Raw genomic sequence first — 17,939 nt, 5'->3', positions numbered from 1 at the left:
AGTAGCCGGAAACTTAACATCAGAACATCTCAGCGTTGAACTTTTATTTTGAAGTCAGGAAACACTTACCGGAAGTACGTTTTAGTGCGGAAGTGAAGCGTAAAGCTGAGCTCAGTTCGTTTCAGTGGACGTTAACAAGCAATTATACTTTTATTTTATATTTAAAAAGTTTAATAGTGTTGGTTAAATACACGGACATATTGCACTGGTGGTTCCAACGCAGTGCTTGGCCAGCTACATTAATTTCGTCTTTTTTAAAGTCACCCTGTCTGAGTATCTTGCGCTTTCTCAGACCTGTCACCTGTTAGATTGGTGAGTGGTTTTGGCTGCAGGTTGTTCAGACAGAATGTCCTGATGGACAACATCCGAGAACGTCTGAAGTTTGGGAACAAAGAGGAACATGTGAAACTAAGGAAAAGAAAATCACAACTCTACTCGAAGGAAGACGAATGTTCTCTGAACAGCGGTGGGGTTTTATTTGTGAAACTCAACACAAGTGCTTGTATTTCACTGCAGTGTTTCCATTTAACAGGGAAGACAGAAGAACACAAACAAAACTTCCTACTCAAGTAAAAGCCCAAATTATTTTCTAAGCAATTTGGCAAAACTGTCATATGAATATAGTGCAGTAAAGAATACATTACTTCCTCTGTGGGGTAAAAAGTATGTGAAATGGAACTATTCAAAAGATTCACTTAATAATTGTATAAGAATGATAAACCTAAATGTAATAGCTTGTCAAAAATGAAACTACCAAAATGTGGATATTTAATACAGTTGTAAGCGAGAAATCCGTAACAGAATATGTTTTAAAACAGAGTAATATTTAATAATAATAATGGCTGTTTTGGCGGGTTCATATTTTGTCATTTTTAATTTGAGTCTTTTCTTATGTATTGTGATTTGGTTTTAAATATTTGTTTTTTAAATATGTTTGTTTCCCAAAATAAAATCACCGTAAACAAATTTTGTACTGCTATCATAGACCATATAAAAAGAACAACTTATATTTGATTTTAAACTAGTTCTAACTTAGTCAACTGTAGCAAAAAAATACACATAAGTGCATCAGCAATATGTTTATTAAATCATGTTTGTTAATCACAGGGATCAATTTTTTGTACAATTTTCCTTGCTAATAATGTTTATGTAATTTTCTTCACATTGTTTTGTTTATACTTTGTTTTAACTTTGAACTCCTCCATTCATATTTGTTGCTTCTCAGCCAGCAGTGTGGATTAACTTGGCTCTCTGTGCTGTAGTCTTCTGTTGTTGTCAATCAACTGTGCAAACGCATCAGAAATGCCCGATTTGATTTTTCTACTCTAATACCTGTGGTTGACTTCAATATTTTCCAAACTGATGTTAATCACAATAACTCAACTGGAGATTTTATGCATGGAACATGTGAAGGAATGTCATCCAGTAGAGCAGTGTGTGTTGCTGATGAACAACAAGCGACCAAACATGAGAAGAGAAGATTCAGTGCTGTTATCCTTAGAGAATAAATCAGATTTCTGACACTAAATTAGGTGATTGTCTTCTCTCCACAGGTGTGCTGAAAACCAGAGTTGTCCTCTTTTCTGTGGTGCTCAGACTGATCAACTGCTTCCTGGTTCAGACCAGTTTTGTCCCTGATGAGTACTGGCAGTCTCTCGAGGTTTCACATCGTATGGTCTTCAGATATCCTTTGAAGACAGAGCACAATATTGTCTGCAAGTGTGAGCGGGCTGTTGGGTGTTATCCAAACAGTTTTATAAATGATACAGATAGCCTCACACTAAGCTTCCACAATGTATTTATACAAGAATCGTTTCAGTCACAGCTGGTATTGTTCAGACCATTTTTGGTCATATCATTTTGTGCAGCACATTACCACAGACAGCATCTAATTTCTGGTGTGAATTCACTCGCTTCTCCTTTTTGACTTCATCAACACTATTTGCAGAAAACGGTAAACGTGGAATAGAGGTTGAATTTAACAGTCCGGGGCCACAACAAGGAGCTCACATTAAAACATGAAGATGTGCACATACTATATGAGCATGTTTTTTAACATCCAGATATTTTAAAATTCACGTAAACATGTGTGATATTCAGAGAGTACATATAATGAGATCAAGCTGTAGTAGTATACATCTTGTTTTGATTGGCAGTAAAAAAAAAAGTTTACATATTTAATGATCTAAGAATTATTTAACAAGAGAAAGAATTGAGGTAAAATTTAGTTATCAGTTAAACACTTTGTAAAGCCACTTGCTTGTCAGTTTAGTGGTATTCTTCTTATTCTGCTACTTCTTCCTAATATTAATATGCATGTATTATTTATTAACGGGCGGCAGTGGCTCAGTTGGTAGAGTGGCTGCTTGCTGACCATGGGTTCGGAGGTTCGTGCCTGGCTCTCTCCGACCACGTGTGGAAGTGTTCCTACGCAAGACACGGAACCCCCAACAGCCCATCCCCACCCCCAGCCACCCAGTGCCAGTCCCAAGCCTGGTAAAAGGGAGGGTTGCGACAGGAAGGGCATCCGGCTTAAAAATGTGCCAAATCAACACACAATGATCCGCTGATGATCCGCTGATGATCCGCTGATGATCCACTGATGATCCGTGACCCTGAACTTACTGGGGAAAGCCAAAAATGAAATAATATATATATATTATTTATTAATTTTTAGGTGTTAAAACCTTAACAGAGCTACATATGGGTACCAGACATGGGAATGGAAGGCAGGAATAAGAGGATTCTCCTATCCGTTCCTGTTTGCAGTCATATACAAGATATTATTCTTCCTCCACTATGACACAGTCCACCTGCTGGTGAGGTAATATAATTCACAGTCCAGACAGCATTTGTATCTGCACGTGTTTGATGACATGATTTCCCTGCAGATATGGCTTCCCCGGATAATACAGGCGCTCCTCGCTGCGTTCGCGGATGTCAAATTCTTCTTCCTTATCAAAACACTGGATACTCATGATGTTGCTAAATGGACGGTAAGAACGTTGTAAAGAACTTCATTTAGTGCAGACGGCCAAACACTTGTCCACAGCTTGGCACTATGAACTCTATGTACCAGAGAGCTTTGTAGTGATGAAAAATATGAGAAATAAACAAAAACACAGCTGCCACCAGATCTCTGGCACTAAAGCAAAAGTTGTCCCATTTAGCTGCTCTTCTTTTTCTTCTTCTTGCTTTGTTTGCTTTTTCAGTTCTTCTGCCATTTGTGCTCATGGTTCACGTGGTACTGCTGCACCCGTACCCTGACCAACAGCATGGAGACTACCATCACCTGCCTGGCTCTTTTTTATTTTCCCCTCCCTGGATCCAAAACACACAGCAGGTCTCTGCCTGTTAACACTTTTTATCATTTTTTATCTTAACTCCAAATCTCCAAACCAGATATCTTACAGACAATTTTTTTTCCAGTAAAAAATATTTGAGTCTGGTTGCCTTGGCGGTCATTATTCGGCCAACAGCCCTAATCATCTGGTTTCCTCTGCTGATGTACCATTACTGGCAGGAAGAAAACAAACTCAGGCTCATTACTCGTTACTACATTCCTATTGGGTGTGTACTCTAATCTCAAATCCACTTTGACTTTCTCTATTCCACTTTTCATCGCTGAATAATGATTTTTATTTGTTGCAGGGCTTTGGCTGTTGTGATTTCCACTGTGGTTGACTGTCTGTTCTATGAAAAGGTGAAACATTTAAAACATTTTCAGTGGCGGTAGCTTTTAAAGCCCTGTATAACTGTAACTCTCTGTTTGCCAGTGGACCCTGGTACAGTTTAACTTCCTCAAGTTTAACATCTTCCATGGTGTGGCTGGTTTCTATGGCTCCCACCCCTGGCACTGGTACTTCACTCAGGGATTCCCAGTAATCATTGGTCCTCACCTTCCCTTTTTTCTTCATGGATGTACCCTCACCTACAAAAGACACAAAATCCTGCTGGCAGCAGTCCTGTGGACCATCGTCATTTACAGGTGATATGTCTGTTTTTGCATTTGTGAATTCCCACAACCCTTTACAGGACTTTTTTTGTTCGGGTTTGTTTGTTTGTCTTTTTACCGTATACTGTGAGTCCAGGGTTCGCCACAGCGGATCGTTTGTCTGCATGTTGATTTGACAGTTTTCACACAGGGATGCTGTTCCTGGCGCAACCCTCCACAATTTCTATCGTGCTTATGACTGGTGCCGCGTGGCTGGGGATGGGTATGAGCTGATGGGGGGGTTCAGTGTCTTGCCCAGGGACACTTTAACATAAGAGGTTTAAATATTAGATGGAATGGATAAGTTATCGAGAGGCGTATTCTTTATTACTGAATAAAGTGATAGTGATCTTTTAGTGGATTATGATTAATCACATGTATATTATTACACTGCACATTTACAGTAATGTTGATAAATGTACAAATCCATCCATCTATCTATTATCTATAACCCCTAATTTCGAAACCCATATTGTTTAGAATCATGTTTATTAACCTGCAGTCTTGTTCAAAAACTCAACAAACCAACTGTGCCAGTACTTTTTTCAAATCCTGACAGAAAAGACTCAAGAAGGCAGGGGATCCTCACATTTTTGTGTACTACAACTACAACAATAAAAAATCAACACGGAAGAACATCAACATTACATTCGAGCCAGAACACGATTTATAACAACAAAACACGAAAATTGTAAAATACAACCCAGTGTGTTAGAAACTGGCATGTTTCTAACACTCTTACCTCATTGTAGGAGCCACTATTGGCCTTTTGTTAAAGCACAAACACAAGGTAACGTCATCCAGGATTAACTAATCGATTTTTAATCTGTTTTCTACCCAAATTAACCATATGACTTTAGCCTAATATCAGCTTGTGAGCCTGAGCCTACTTTTGCAGCTTTGAAGAACTGGGCTCTGGTTGGTCTTTGTGTTTCATGGAGAAGAACATGACATATTTTCTGTCTTCAGTTTGCTTCCGCACAAGGAATTTAGATTCATCTACCCTGTGCTGCCTTTCTGCATGGTCTTCTGTGGTAAGGTCCTCATTTTATATTCAAGCAGTGTATTGGATTCAATACTTCAATAACTTTTGTTCTAATTATACGGTTCACATCTACTACAGGGATATCTCTGGCTCATTTGAAAGCGTGGCGTGGAGTTGCAGCATCCACCTTGTTAGTGAGCAACCTGGTCCTTGCTCTGTACACTGGTCTGATCCACCAGCGAGGAACTCTGGATGTCATGAGCCACGTCCAGAAACTTTGTGATTTCCGAAATGTCTCGAGCCCTCTGCAGCCAGACGTGCTCTTCCTCATGCCCTGTCACTCAACACCCTACTACAGGTACTCACTGCTCCATCTGTGGGACAGTCTCTGTCAGTGCCAATATTTAAATAACTTAATAAATTAAGGTCAGTAGGAAGGTACAACACAGCCGTGTTAAAATGTAAACAAACAAGATGACCTTTAAATATGTGGTCTATGTGTAAATACATGCTTAGATGCCAGAAATCACTCTGAAGTTAACCCTAAACTCTTAAGACTAAATTCTAAAAAAGCTGACAAGAATCATTTCAAGTCACCAAGAGCCGAGCCAGTGGGTAAATAAAGAGCAAAGCCACCATTTATGTGTCAAAGATCACATTTTCTATTGTGTAATAAATGTCATGTTCACCTCACACGCACGTTGCATACTCAGTCTTTGTGATTTTTGGCTTAGGAAGTGCTGTCTACTAGTTGCAGAATTGATGGTTTGATTTTACGTCTGATTTTCCTTGAGCAAGACAATGAACCTCAAGCTGCCACTGCTGTGTTCCTCACATACAAGTCACAAAGCAACATGACATGCAAAATTAATAAAAGTAAATTTGATTTCCAATATCAATGAAAAGAAATCTCAATGCATCCAATCACAGCACGAGACACATATTTGTAGATTAGTCTTAGATTTGTAAAAGCTTCACATGAAGTGTTTAGATTAACCTACGGTAAAACTTCAGTGCAAGAAAACTGTCTCTGTTGATTAAAAAGAAAAACATGGGGACAAAAAGCACGATTTGATGAAGAAAGCAGTAAAGTTACCTATTTATGGAACTGAATACCTAGAGTTAAAAAAAACTCCATTTACAATAAACTCAATTGCTGGAAAAGGCTCTTTATGGTATTGTACTTAATTAATTTAGTGTTAAATGCTCTGTCATTGTAGCCACGTTCACTGTCCAGTAAAGATGAGGTTTCTCGAGTGTCCTCCTGATCTCGGAGAGGAAGGTTATGTCGATGAAGCTGAGAGATTCTACGACGAACCTCTGAACTGGCTCCGCACTTCGTTCCCATACAAATCCTCTCTGCCCACCCACCTGATTTTGTTTGATGTTTTTGAAAAGGTAAGAGAATAAAAATTACATTTCTGAATTTGTAGTTGTCAAAATGTTTAAAATTCTTAACATTTTGTTTGTTGTTGTAGGAGATCTCCGCATTTTTACAAGGGAACAACTTTGTGAGGACTGCAGAGATATTTCACACTCATTTTCCTGAGGGAAGAGTTGGAGGAACTATCTTTATTTATGAAAGGCACTGACAAACACTGGAATAATGGCAATTTTGTTTCATTAACAAAGATGTCATTTGATTTGCTGTTGAAATAAATATTTTTAACTCAGATATTATTGTAAACAATCATATTTCAAATTTACAAGTCATTTTTTTCATTGATTCACAAAATTCACAGACAATTTGGTGTTAACCTACTTTTCCAGCCATTTTTCTTTTTTTAAAAGTAAAACTGCCAGGTCCAGTTCAAACAAGCTTGACATGGAATGTTAGAAAAAAACATTTTAACTATGAAAGCAAATTACACTCACATCACCCAAACCTTTGTAGCAGCAAATTAAAACAACTACGGTGTGTGGCTGTACACATAATCTTCCTAAATGTGGCATCTTCTGTCATTTGGTTAAACATGGCACAATCAGTGGTTCCCAATTTTCTGCTCAATATTTTCAGTGTTTTACGTTATGGCATTTGACACTCAATGGTGTTTCAGCAAGACATCATAATTTGCAGGTTAAAATTAGGAGTGGTTCACTTAACATTTCTAAAATGTAAAATGAACATGTCTACACAGATCACATAAAATATGCCACATCTTTCATTCGAATATAGTAATAACTACTCATCTAAACCCAACAGTTCAGGGATGTTCAGTAGCAATAAAAACATAACATTGTGCAAACTTACAAAAAAGCTTTTGCATCTAAATAAAACCCAACATTAAACCAGCTAAGACATTTTCAGTATTTGGGATCAAACGGCATCGGGCCAAGTTCTATTTTGACATCAGCCATGTGTCTGTCTGCGCTTCTTCCTGATCTGCTCCACTTACGTTCACTGTGTGGTTGGGATCTGGTTCTCTGCTGCTTCCGTTGTTGATGCTTTGACTGTGACTCCTCCTTTGAATGTGTGTTGGGTCGTTCAAATGGCCCACTGCAGAATTTAAACACAAAAATGACCTCAACACAAGTGTGAAATTCATAAATATGTAGAAGCTTTCATTCAGTATTGTGGAACTAAAACTAAAACCTTCTAAATTCAAGAGAAGTTAGATTAAGCACAGAAGATGCTTTAAGTCACTAATATCTTCTCACCTGCTGCAGGTGCATCAATTGCATACAGTATTTCTGGGGCAGGTGGGTTATTGGAAAAAAAAACCCACACACATAGTAAAACTGGAGATAATAATTTGCACAACTTCCCACTACTTGAAAAATGAAAAAGTGTTCAGTTTGTTGCACTGATGAAATGGAATTTTCTCAGTTGGCTGTCAGATTTATTCAAACAAAAAAGCTTTTTCGAGACCTGTTTGACTGTTTATTTAGTATAAATTTAATCTAAAATAAATGTAATTATATGAGAATCTCTGCATAAGTGGGTAAAAATTGCCTTATTTGCTAATTAAAATGAAGGTATTTTTTCACTGTCTGAAAATAAAGCTTGTAAAATCTTGAATGCACAAAATGTAATGTCATCCTGACACTTCTCTTTTAGGTAATCTCTACATTACTTTATGTTATGGGGCTGTGATTTTTCCTGCAAGGTTTACAGAAAAAATAAAATAGTTTTGAACAAATTAAATTGAAAATGAAATGTATATTTTTACACGTGAATAAATGTGTAAATAAATAATAAAATAACCAGGAACCTTTTCTCTCTTGAGAGAAAGAGGACTAGCTGTAAGAGAAAATACTTTGTGGATACAGCCACAGGAGACTTACCTTGGACCATGGCTTTTGGTGTAAGTCTCTCCAAAGAAGTGCTTGTAGATGTAGTCATCGAGATCTCCGAATACGTCATCATTAAGCTCATGATACTCATGCATGTCCGTCAGGTAAACCTCCACATTGCTGACAAAGTCTGTGAACAGCATCTGGTCATGGATAAACACTCCATTGTGGAAGAAGTTGTTGATGAACATCTCCAGCTCTTTCCAGTGGTGGAAATGGTCAACTTCCTGGTGCAGGTAGCTCTGCAGTAGCTGGTAAAATTCATCTGCTCTAATTGGCTCAATGGCTTTGTTGAAGAGGCTCATAGACTCCTGGTAAGCGCAGTCAAAAACCCCAGAGCATCTTTTGGATTTGTGGCTGCTTTGACCTCGATCTACGTGAACTTTATCCCCAGGTTTTCTGGTGTTGTGGCTGCTCTCGAACGACTCACCATATTTGTTAAAGTGTCTGTGATGAGGTTTGTGGTACCTATGCAGCCACGACTCTTTTGTATTCTTCGCATCCCTTTTCTTATTATAAAAACCTCTGGCATTGTTAAGGAAATTGGAAGCGGAATTCTTGAAGTTTCGGAAAGTTGACTTGACAGAATCTGAGAACTTCCTCAGGTTCTCCTTCACAGCCTCCTTGGCTTTCTTAAGCTGTTCTTTGTGGTGATGAACAAACTCCTTGGTGGAGTTCTTCACAGCATCAAAGGTCTCCTTCACTTTACCTGCCATGCCCATTTTTGGCTTCTTCCCTTTAGCCTCTCTGTCTCCTTTGGCTCTTTCTTCTTTGGCTTCCACGTACAGCCTCTCCCACAGGTCAGAGCGTTGTTGCTCAAAGCTCAGTCTCTTCTCCAGCTCCATCAGACGTGACTGTAGCTCTTCTGCCTCCGAACCAGCTTCCTTTCCAACTCCATGGATGTGGCTTCTCAGGTGATTCAGTTCTCTCTTCAGCTCATCTGTGACCTTCTTCTCCTTGTCAAGCTTCCTTATCACCATCTGTGCTTCAGCCATCAAGTCTTCCCTCTGGCTTTGGACATTTCTCATCAGCTGCTTCTCCTCCTCCAGTTGATCCTTCAGCCTTTGGTTTTCTGACAGCAGCGAGTCGGCTCCAGCTCCCATTGCCTCCAGGTTGTTAATCTTCAAGCGCAGGTTTCTCAGCTCCTCCTGTAAAGTGGATAATGACTTTTCTTCACGTTCCAGTGATCTTTTCAGAAGCTGGTTTTCACCAGTCAGCTTCTGCTGCTGAGACATGATGTGAGTCTGCTCTTTAGTTTTCTGTTTGAGCAACATTTCCAAGTCATCTCTTTGGGCCTTTATGAGGAAAAGAAGGAGGACATCAAAGTTACTGCTTTTAAAGGGGGGTTCACATGGGTCAGGATTTCTGAGGATGATCCAAATATTGTTCAAATCAATCTGAACAGCAGCATCGTAACATCGTTCCTTTTTTATATTACAACGACAGTAAATACACCTTTGTTTACCTGAATGTGCACCTGTTTGATGCTAAGGTCCTGGTTTTCTTTCTTTATCTTTTCAATCACCCCTGTGAGTAGAGAAATAACTTTGTTCTCATCCAGGTCATCCAGCCCAAAGTCTCCCCTCTGAATAAGAGTGAGAATAGAAAAATATTTATTTATACTTGTCATGATTGTTGAAGTAGAAACATAAAATTAGAACATGGATTTCCAAGTTACCTCCAGGTTGGCGCGTTTCTGATTTACACAGAAATAAATACATAAAAACACAGTGTAATGAAATTGAACATCACTGCATATACTGCCTTACTTAAAATAAAGATAAAAAATGTATTTCTTCTTTACTTTTTCATATGTTGGTTTCACTCAGTTTGATTGCAGACCAGCCTGTTTTTTTTTAATTCTTCACTGACCTGGTCTGTATAAGGTTGTTCTCTTATATGATGCTGGAGCAGGTCTCTCACACTATCAAGCTCATTCACTCTGACTTTCTCCACAGTTTTCTGCCTTTCTTGAATTTGGACTGTGCCTGTAAGTGAGAGTTGGACCACAAACGGATTATTTAAATATTAAACATTTATTTATACATGGCTGGGACAAGTCAACATGTGATTAAGCAGCAGTCAGAAACTAAGGATATGATACCACACTGACTGATTCACTGAAACCGTTCTAAAAATCTGTTTAAATTAACTCTGCAAGAAGCCACAAAAAAAAAAAAAATCATATCACATCATTATACTCTCAGTAGAATGCTGCTTAGGAACCGCAGGGTAGTTTATCGCACTCAGCCTCCCCCCGGACACATAGCAAGGTGTCCCTGGGCAAGACACTGCACCCCTAGACTACCCAACCCCAGCGGTTATGGTTGTGCAAAACAGTGCATATCTAGGCGCTGGTCCCAAGCTCATTACAATTAGGGAGGTTGTGTCAGGAAGGGTGTTCAGCATAAAACTGCTAAATCATTGTGCGAACCACATAATCTGCTGTGGCCACCTCAAGCTAATTGGACAAGTCGAGGAAACTACAGAAAAGAAGAAAGAATCACTAACACAAAAACAGATAAAAATGATGGGATTTTTTTTACAGATTCTCAAGGTCTGTACAGCTGAATGTAATGTTTGAATTATCATCGCATCAGTAAAACTTTCCAATTCTGTAGTGAATTTCTTACCATAAAAGTGCCCAAAGCCCATGCTGATGGCTACGATGAGGGCGAGCAGGATACACTTATTGAGGATGCTGCTACTCTGGCGCTGAGTTCTGACTTCCAAAGTGTCTGCAGGGCTAACTTCAGCCTGGCCCTCCCTCTGCATCTCTTCTTTGACCTCCTCTTCCTCCCTTTCTTCACCGGGAAAAGACTCGCAAACCTCCCTTTCCTCCTCAGGCTCTGTCATGGTGCTTGTGGTACTCTTCCTCAACCTTCGTCGTCGCACAACAGTACTGGAGCTTCGTCCTGCCTCATCCTCACTGCTGCTAGAGTTTGCTACTGCAGGCTGCTGCATTGGGAAAACTACAGGAAAATACAAACTATATAAACGATTTTTGTTTGGTGACACACAAAAATTAACAGGCTCAGAAATCATGCACACGTGATGTTAATCAAGCAAATAAATACACACTAATGTTAATAAATCTAAACAATGTTGTTTACATTTTTTTTGTGTAACAATTTACTTTACACTAAATAAATATTTCAATAGTTTAGGAAATAAGCTTATTGATAGAAGTTAACAAGATCCACCTACAAACAATCAGGCTAACTGTATCCCCCTGCTTCCAGTCTTAAGCTAAAGTTATGGTGCAGTAGAAATGGACGAATAATACTGAACCCCGAAAGCTTGTTTCACATCAGTGAAGTGTCTTGTTTCAACACTGTATTAAATGGAGATAAAACAGGGGACTGATGACGTCCATAGCTTCAAATGTCACCAGCAGAAAGTGTGTTGTTCAGTTTCAGTTTGACAGCTTTGCAGCTACACAGTCTGAGAAGAGAAATACCTGTTTCCTAGTAAAAAGCCAAATACTCACAAATAATAATAATAAGCTAATTTTGTGTATAACATTCTAATGTAATTTTACAATGAGCTTGAGATGAAATGTTTCATTAATCAATCATAAATTTAAAACACTTAAGCCCACAGCCTAACTTTGATATATTTAGGATTGTACATTAATTGCAGCTATTTGAATAAAAGCTCTGCAGATTCAATAACATCCAAGCTTCTTGGTTTTTTATTACAAATAAAGCATACTACTATTACAAAAAGTATTGTTTATTCAGTCCTGAGAGACTGGATTTTCCTTATTCTTACTACCATTTTTGTAAAAGAAAGCTGGCAATACTTGTAATACCTGTAGTCATAAAAAAAAAAAACATATTAGGAATATTAGGCATGCTGCTAATGCAGTGCATTCATTGTAGATTATGGATTGTATATATTTATATAGTCTATGTTGCAGACAAAGTAGGTGTTTTTAGACATGCACGAGAACCCTAAAGTTCTCTAGATATATCCCGTAGGAGTTGTATGTTACAACACAAATTTCTGAGTCAGTTGGCCTGGATATTTAATGGAGTTTCTCCTACCCTACCAGCTCTCTGCTGTGAAAAAACAACGCTGACTTCCAACAATGTCTGGAACTGATTCACCAGACACTGTCTACAGTTCCTAAGAGACTAGTGATGAAAAACTCTGCTGGGTGATGTCATGTGGACAGAGAGATAATTTTGATATAGGAAAGTTTCAAGCCGTTAATGTACATTTACACACTAATTTAAAACCATAGAAAGCAAGTTGAAAATTGATGAAGTTAACCTTTAAAGCTCGTGCACAAAGTGATAGGTCCATGACAAGAAGTGGGGAAATATCTGATTTCCAAGATATTTAAGTAATTTGCAGAAGTCAGGGAGCAGCAATTAATATGCAGGAGACTCCCAAACACAAGCAGTGCACTTAATTGTTTCCGTATTAGGGAAACCCATTTTTAAGCTTTATATGTGGTCATTTCTCCCATCTATATGCAAAAACTGATCTCATGAGAAGATGAGAAGCGAAAATGAGGGGCGAAAATAATATTTTTCAAACTGCTAAAACAAAATTCTGAAATATCGGTTTAAAACACATCAAAAGCACTGCTCCTAAACAGATTGGATTTACTAAACAATTTGTCTCTGGTTGTTATCTTTGTTCTCTAAAAAGTAAAAAAGCGAAACAGAACGAAGATCAATGGCTTTCGGCTTGTCCCTTCAAGGGTCACCACATGTTGATTTGGCATGAGTTTTTACGCTTGATACCCTTCCTGCTTCAACCCTTCCTGCTTCAACCCTTCCTGGTTCAACCCTCCCATTTAAAAACAAATCCAGGCTCCAGGGGTGGGATTTGAGCCCAGGATCTTCTGCATCCCAACCCAGTGCTCTACCACTGAGCAACCAGGCCCCTTTATTGATATTAAAAAATGACATTCTAAATTAAGTTAATTAAATTGAGTTAAATGAAGTTTGTTTTTTATATTAATTACAGCTCTTTTATATATGTCAGTAAGATGCACAAAAGCACACACATGCACAATAACCCTAACCACAGCTGGCTCATGTGTTCTTGTCAACAACTGATCAAGATTAGGTCTGTGCACTGCAGAGCAACCTATTAGATTCACTCAAGTTTCAAGTCAGGCCACCTGGAAAAGAGCGGCCTCCAATGAGCTGACTTCTCAGATGGTAGCCAAAGTTCACCAGACTCTGAGGAAGTTTCCAGTGACTCAACATCAAACCTGTTTTGGTGTTGTAGAAAACAGGCAGAGGAAAAGTGTTTTGTGTTGAATTTGTCTGTGTTGACTTTAGCTGGGATTGGAAATAAATTCAGCTTGCTAAAGTAAACAGAAGTGTCAGTGGGTCTGCAATCATACCAGTCTCTGCAGCAGTGAAGGCGTACTGGCTGCTGCAGGACGTGCCAAGGTAGAACTGCTCTTTAGCTGCTGTCGGCATTTCCAACTCTGCTGGCTCATCGTGCTTCAAGTCTTCCAGAGTCACAATGTCAGAGTGGTCACTCGAGGACAGCAGAAACCCATGCTCTGTCCCTGGAGCGTTGTCTGGGGCCTAAACAACATATGTTGACAAGATGTTTGGAGTAGGTAGAAGCAGTAAAGCGGCTCTGGACTATTTAAAGAATAGCTCCCTGTAGGCTACTTTCTCTTCTCACCTCTGAGATGTACAATGTCTGATCTATGGGGAATTCTCCTAGTGTGTCGTCAAGTGAATCAGCTCGTCTCTCTTCAATACACCCAGCTAAAATATAATCAATATGAATTTCTTTAAAAAACGAGTCATGCATGTTAAAAAATGATCATTACAAAGTTACAAAATACTAAACTATGCAGCAACAGAGTCATAGTATCATAATGAACCATAACACTCAAGTGTTTTCAATTATTCATGAATAAATTAACCGTTTATTCCATAAAATGTCCCAAAATTCTAAAATAAATTGCATTTTTCAAATTTCATAACCCAATTTTAAGGTCTGTTCTATCCTAGCAACACACCAAAACCTAAATATATACATTTAATGTCATCCAGGGCTAAAGAAAAATCACTGACAAACTAACCGATTTAAATTTCTTAGTTATCAAGATAGTAGCACATTTAATAAAGAATAAACAGCACAGATACAAAATGTTTAAAACAAAAAAAGTCACACTTATACAACATTAGCTGTTTTAATTATTTATGTTTTGACATTTTTGTTATAATTCATACTAAATTCATATGGTGAATGGCCAACAAGGTATTCTAATCAATTTATTCATGAGCCCAAGGCGACTTTCGTGCCAGATATGTGTCACATATAACATATAACAAATTTTCTAAAATTGTTCTTGAGATACTGCGGTCATGAAAATGGGTTGGATTAATGGACAACCCGAAATCACAATACTCTAGCCATAGCTGTTGAAGGTGCAGAGAAACAACAAGCATGACACTCAAAAATATGATAATATGATAATTACTCTCACCACTAGGTGCAGAGGCCTTTGTGTTCTGCAGCTGTGCTTCCTCCACAGAGGGGCTCTCTAAGAGTTCGGCTCCGTAATCCACCATAGTCTCCGATCCCAATGTCTCAATGTCTGAACCCTGTGAACACAATGAAAACAATACGGTATAATTGGGCATGATTGGAGAATGATTCAACTACAACTTCTACTATTCATCTCTTTTGATATTATAGTTTAATTTAACAAGACATATTCTCTTTTTAGCTTTCTGGGAAACTTTAAGAAACTAATTTTTGTACCTCATTGCTGATAATGGTCCAGCCACAGGATGACTCTGCATCGCTCGACGTTTCTGACATTTCAGCCATGTATTGGCAATAATGATGGACCTAGAGGAGATAAAGCGGTTAAACAGTGGAGACAGGTTGTTGGAGTGAAAAAGAACATTGTTCCTGTGATGCATCATTAGTAAAAGCTGTCAAAAACTGCACGACATTATTGTACATAATTAACCTATGTTAAAAACCTCATTTTAAATGAATAAACCTGCCAATCTGACCCATGAGCCTACCCTAAAAAACCCACTGGTTATTAATTCAATGTCTCCAAAGAGAGGCCTGGTCTTTACGGTTTGGTTTATACCCTGATATGTAGTGTGGATTTCAGGATATAACGGGTTCATCTTTCTGGGCCATTTTCAGTGAATTGAATGTGCAGTTACGATCTAGATCCATTTAAAAAAACATTAAAGCATAAACGACTGAAGACTTTTATAAAGGGGATTTCCGTTTTTTATTTTTAATCAATCTGCCCAAAATCTAAAAACATTCTAAATAAAAAATGTTTTAACAAATTAAAATGTTACTAGATACTCCCTAAAGTGACTCCCTGACCATGTCAGATACCATCCATTTCTACTGGGAACAAATATTGACACTGACATGTCCAACAGGTGTGTAGTATACCAATAAACTGATCTTGTATCTGATGAAGCAACAACTTTTAACACGACCCCAAGCAGACGTTACTGGGGTGTCGAAATCAGGAAAGTATCCTTTGGTGGAAGGAGTGGGAAACAGCTATTTGTTTACTTTTTAATGAGAAAATTTGTCAGAAATAGAGATACATCAGTACCAATTAAATCTGGCTGCCATAGAAAACAATTACTCAGTTTATTAGTCACTAACGGTATGGATATAAATCTTGATCTAAGAACTCTATGGCTTATTTTTCTCATTTATACACTTTTCAACCTGTCATACTTTTCTCTCCCTGGTTATCAGGTAAATGTGAGTGAGAACTTGTCCTCCCCAGGTAAAAACTTACCTAATGTACACCAGTGAGTTACTCAAGTATAATTCTGAACTACTTGAATATTACTTGTTTTATTTTTACTGTACTATGTTTCAAAGGAGAATAATATAAATTTTACTACAAATACCTGACTTAATTAGTAGTTACAGCACTTATTTTAGATAAATATTCTTAAAATGTAATCAACTAATAAATTGTGTATTTTAATGTAATAAACTAGTTCAAATGACAGCAACTGGCCCATAATTTTTATTAATTGGGAGAATTGCCAACTAAGGAGGGAGTTTGTGAATTAAACTAATTTCATAAACGAGAATAAAGATTTTCCAAATTATATTATCAGAAATATGGTTTTGAAATGTATTTGAATCTATACACAAATTAAATGTGAGTGCAGATACATTCATGTTATCTGCAGCAATCAATGTTGACAACATATGTTGTCTTACTGGATTATTTTTACTTTTTCAAGTAAATTTTAGAGCATTTACATTGTGCTTAAGCTTGAGTAAATAATTTGCAATGGTGCTTTTACTTTAAGTGAAGTATGTTTTAGGCAAGTACAAGAATACTTTTACTGGAGTTTGTGTACTTCTGCCACATCTGTTTATATGTACTGACCTGAACAAATAAACAAACAGATAAACAAACAAACAGATGGAACAGCGACCTCCAGCTGCGACACAAACAACATATGATAAAGACTGCGGCCTGACAGTCAAATAACCAACGTTATTCTGCTGTAAACACACACATTCTAACTGTGGCTGACATCAGTTTCGTCCGATAAAATTAATTAACGACGTTTAGCGCCTAATAATCTAAACACACAGTGTAATTATTAACGACACCTCTCTCAGCATTGTCGTAACCTACAATTAGCGCCACACACACAAAGTCCGACATGTTTGGAGCCACTTGAAGAGTTTAGCTGCTTAAAAACTTACAATAATCCCTAAACTCGCCGGTGTTTTAGTCCAACGATGGGGCAGCTGTCTGCAGTCAGCTCCAGAGTTATTGCAATATGCCCTAGCCCAGGTTCTCCGTTAACAACAATGCCGACTGAGGGTGGGAAATGTAGTTTTCAAGTCGGACGGCAAGACACGCAGCTCGACGGCTTTTCCGAAAGATTAGAACTACACTTCCCATGGGCAAACAGGCTCTGTGAGGGCGGCTGTAAACAGTGTGGAAACGAATGTGGCTACGAAAAAAATATAAACAAGGAAACGTGACAAAGCGGAAAGACTGCCCTCAAATTAAACGGGGACGAACTTAAAACCCAAAAGAGTCCAACAGTCGTTAACATGTTTTGTACAGTGACAAGAGTTTGTAAAGCCTGTTGTAAATATTAAAGCTGTGGTCACGAGGACGCACTCGTTCGTGGCTGCTTTGGTACTTTGGGGGTGTTTGGTCTGACTCCGCTCCAGCTGCTGGGTTGAGGTTGATGATTAAGTAGTAATGTTGCCAGACTGGTAGGAAGAGTTCAGTGGCTGTAAATGCTGTTTGCACAGTGACGCCACTGTTTACATTCTGTAGAAACTCACCTGCTAACAAATCATAGAGCCTGACGCAGGTTGAACACGGAACATTTTAATAAAATTGATAAACATACTGATTTTTGCAAATAAACCTCTTTACTGTATATGTTAACCTTTTGTGTTTATTCTAATTTTGATCATAGCTTATTGCTCTAACTCACCAAGACAAAGTCTGTATGTAAAAACTATTTAGTACTAGAACTATTTGGTAATAGGCCCATTCGCGATGCTGATTCCAACGGCTGAATACAAGCGGGAAAAGTAAATACTTAAAAAAACAACCTGGAAAGTATTAATATTTGGCATTACAGTTTTAAAAAGTTAATATAGATTCATGAAAAATTGCAAGGTTATTTTCTC

General features: G+C 38.1%; 2 protein-coding genes across 4 annotated transcripts; one reads left to right on the top strand and one right to left on the bottom strand.

Moving 5' to 3' along the window:
• Window positions 1–70: 70 nt before the first annotated feature.
• pigb (phosphatidylinositol glycan anchor biosynthesis, class B) lies at window positions 71–6,654 on the top strand. Its single transcript, XM_067486183.1, has 12 exons — window positions 71–466; window positions 1,554–1,687; window positions 2,706–2,819; window positions 2,892–2,996; window positions 3,213–3,343; window positions 3,430–3,570; window positions 3,652–3,703; window positions 3,777–3,988; window positions 4,964–5,028; window positions 5,118–5,337; window positions 6,200–6,377; window positions 6,458–6,654. Exons 1-12 carry the CDS (start codon window positions 355–357, stop codon window positions 6,569–6,571), a joined length of 1,578 nt encoding a protein of 525 aa, XP_067342284.1. The 5' UTR covers window positions 71–354; the 3' UTR covers window positions 6,572–6,654.
• Window positions 6,531–17,105, bottom strand: ccpg1 (cell cycle progression 1). Of its 3 annotated transcripts, XM_067486149.1 has the most exons (11): window positions 16,989–17,105; window positions 15,027–15,116; window positions 14,749–14,866; window positions 13,935–14,020; window positions 13,642–13,831; window positions 13,414–13,506; window positions 10,907–11,245; window positions 10,146–10,261; window positions 9,739–9,858; window positions 8,265–9,568; window positions 6,531–7,476 (listed from the first exon to the last, which is right to left on the bottom strand). In XM_067486149.1, exons 2-11 carry the CDS (start codon window positions 15,093–15,095, stop codon window positions 7,284–7,286), a joined length of 2,628 nt encoding a protein of 875 aa, XP_067342250.1. In that variant the 5' UTR covers window positions 15,096–15,116; window positions 16,989–17,105; the 3' UTR covers window positions 6,531–7,283. The 3 variants fall into 3 exon arrangements, with proteins under 3 accessions (XP_067342250.1, XP_067342259.1, XP_067342269.1); XM_067486158.1 differs by lacking the exon at window positions 13,414–13,506; XM_067486168.1 differs by lacking the exons at window positions 13,935–14,020; window positions 15,027–15,116; window positions 16,989–17,105.
• Between the last annotated feature and the right edge of the window lie 834 nt (window positions 17,106–17,939).

The sequence above is a fragment of the Channa argus genome, chromosome 2, assembly GCF_033026475.1.
Source record: "Channa argus isolate prfri chromosome 2, Channa argus male v1.0, whole genome shotgun sequence".
Classification (NCBI taxonomy): Eukaryota; Metazoa; Chordata; class Actinopteri; order Anabantiformes; family Channidae; genus Channa; species Channa argus.
This window is presented reverse-complemented; position numbering and strand designations above follow the sequence as displayed.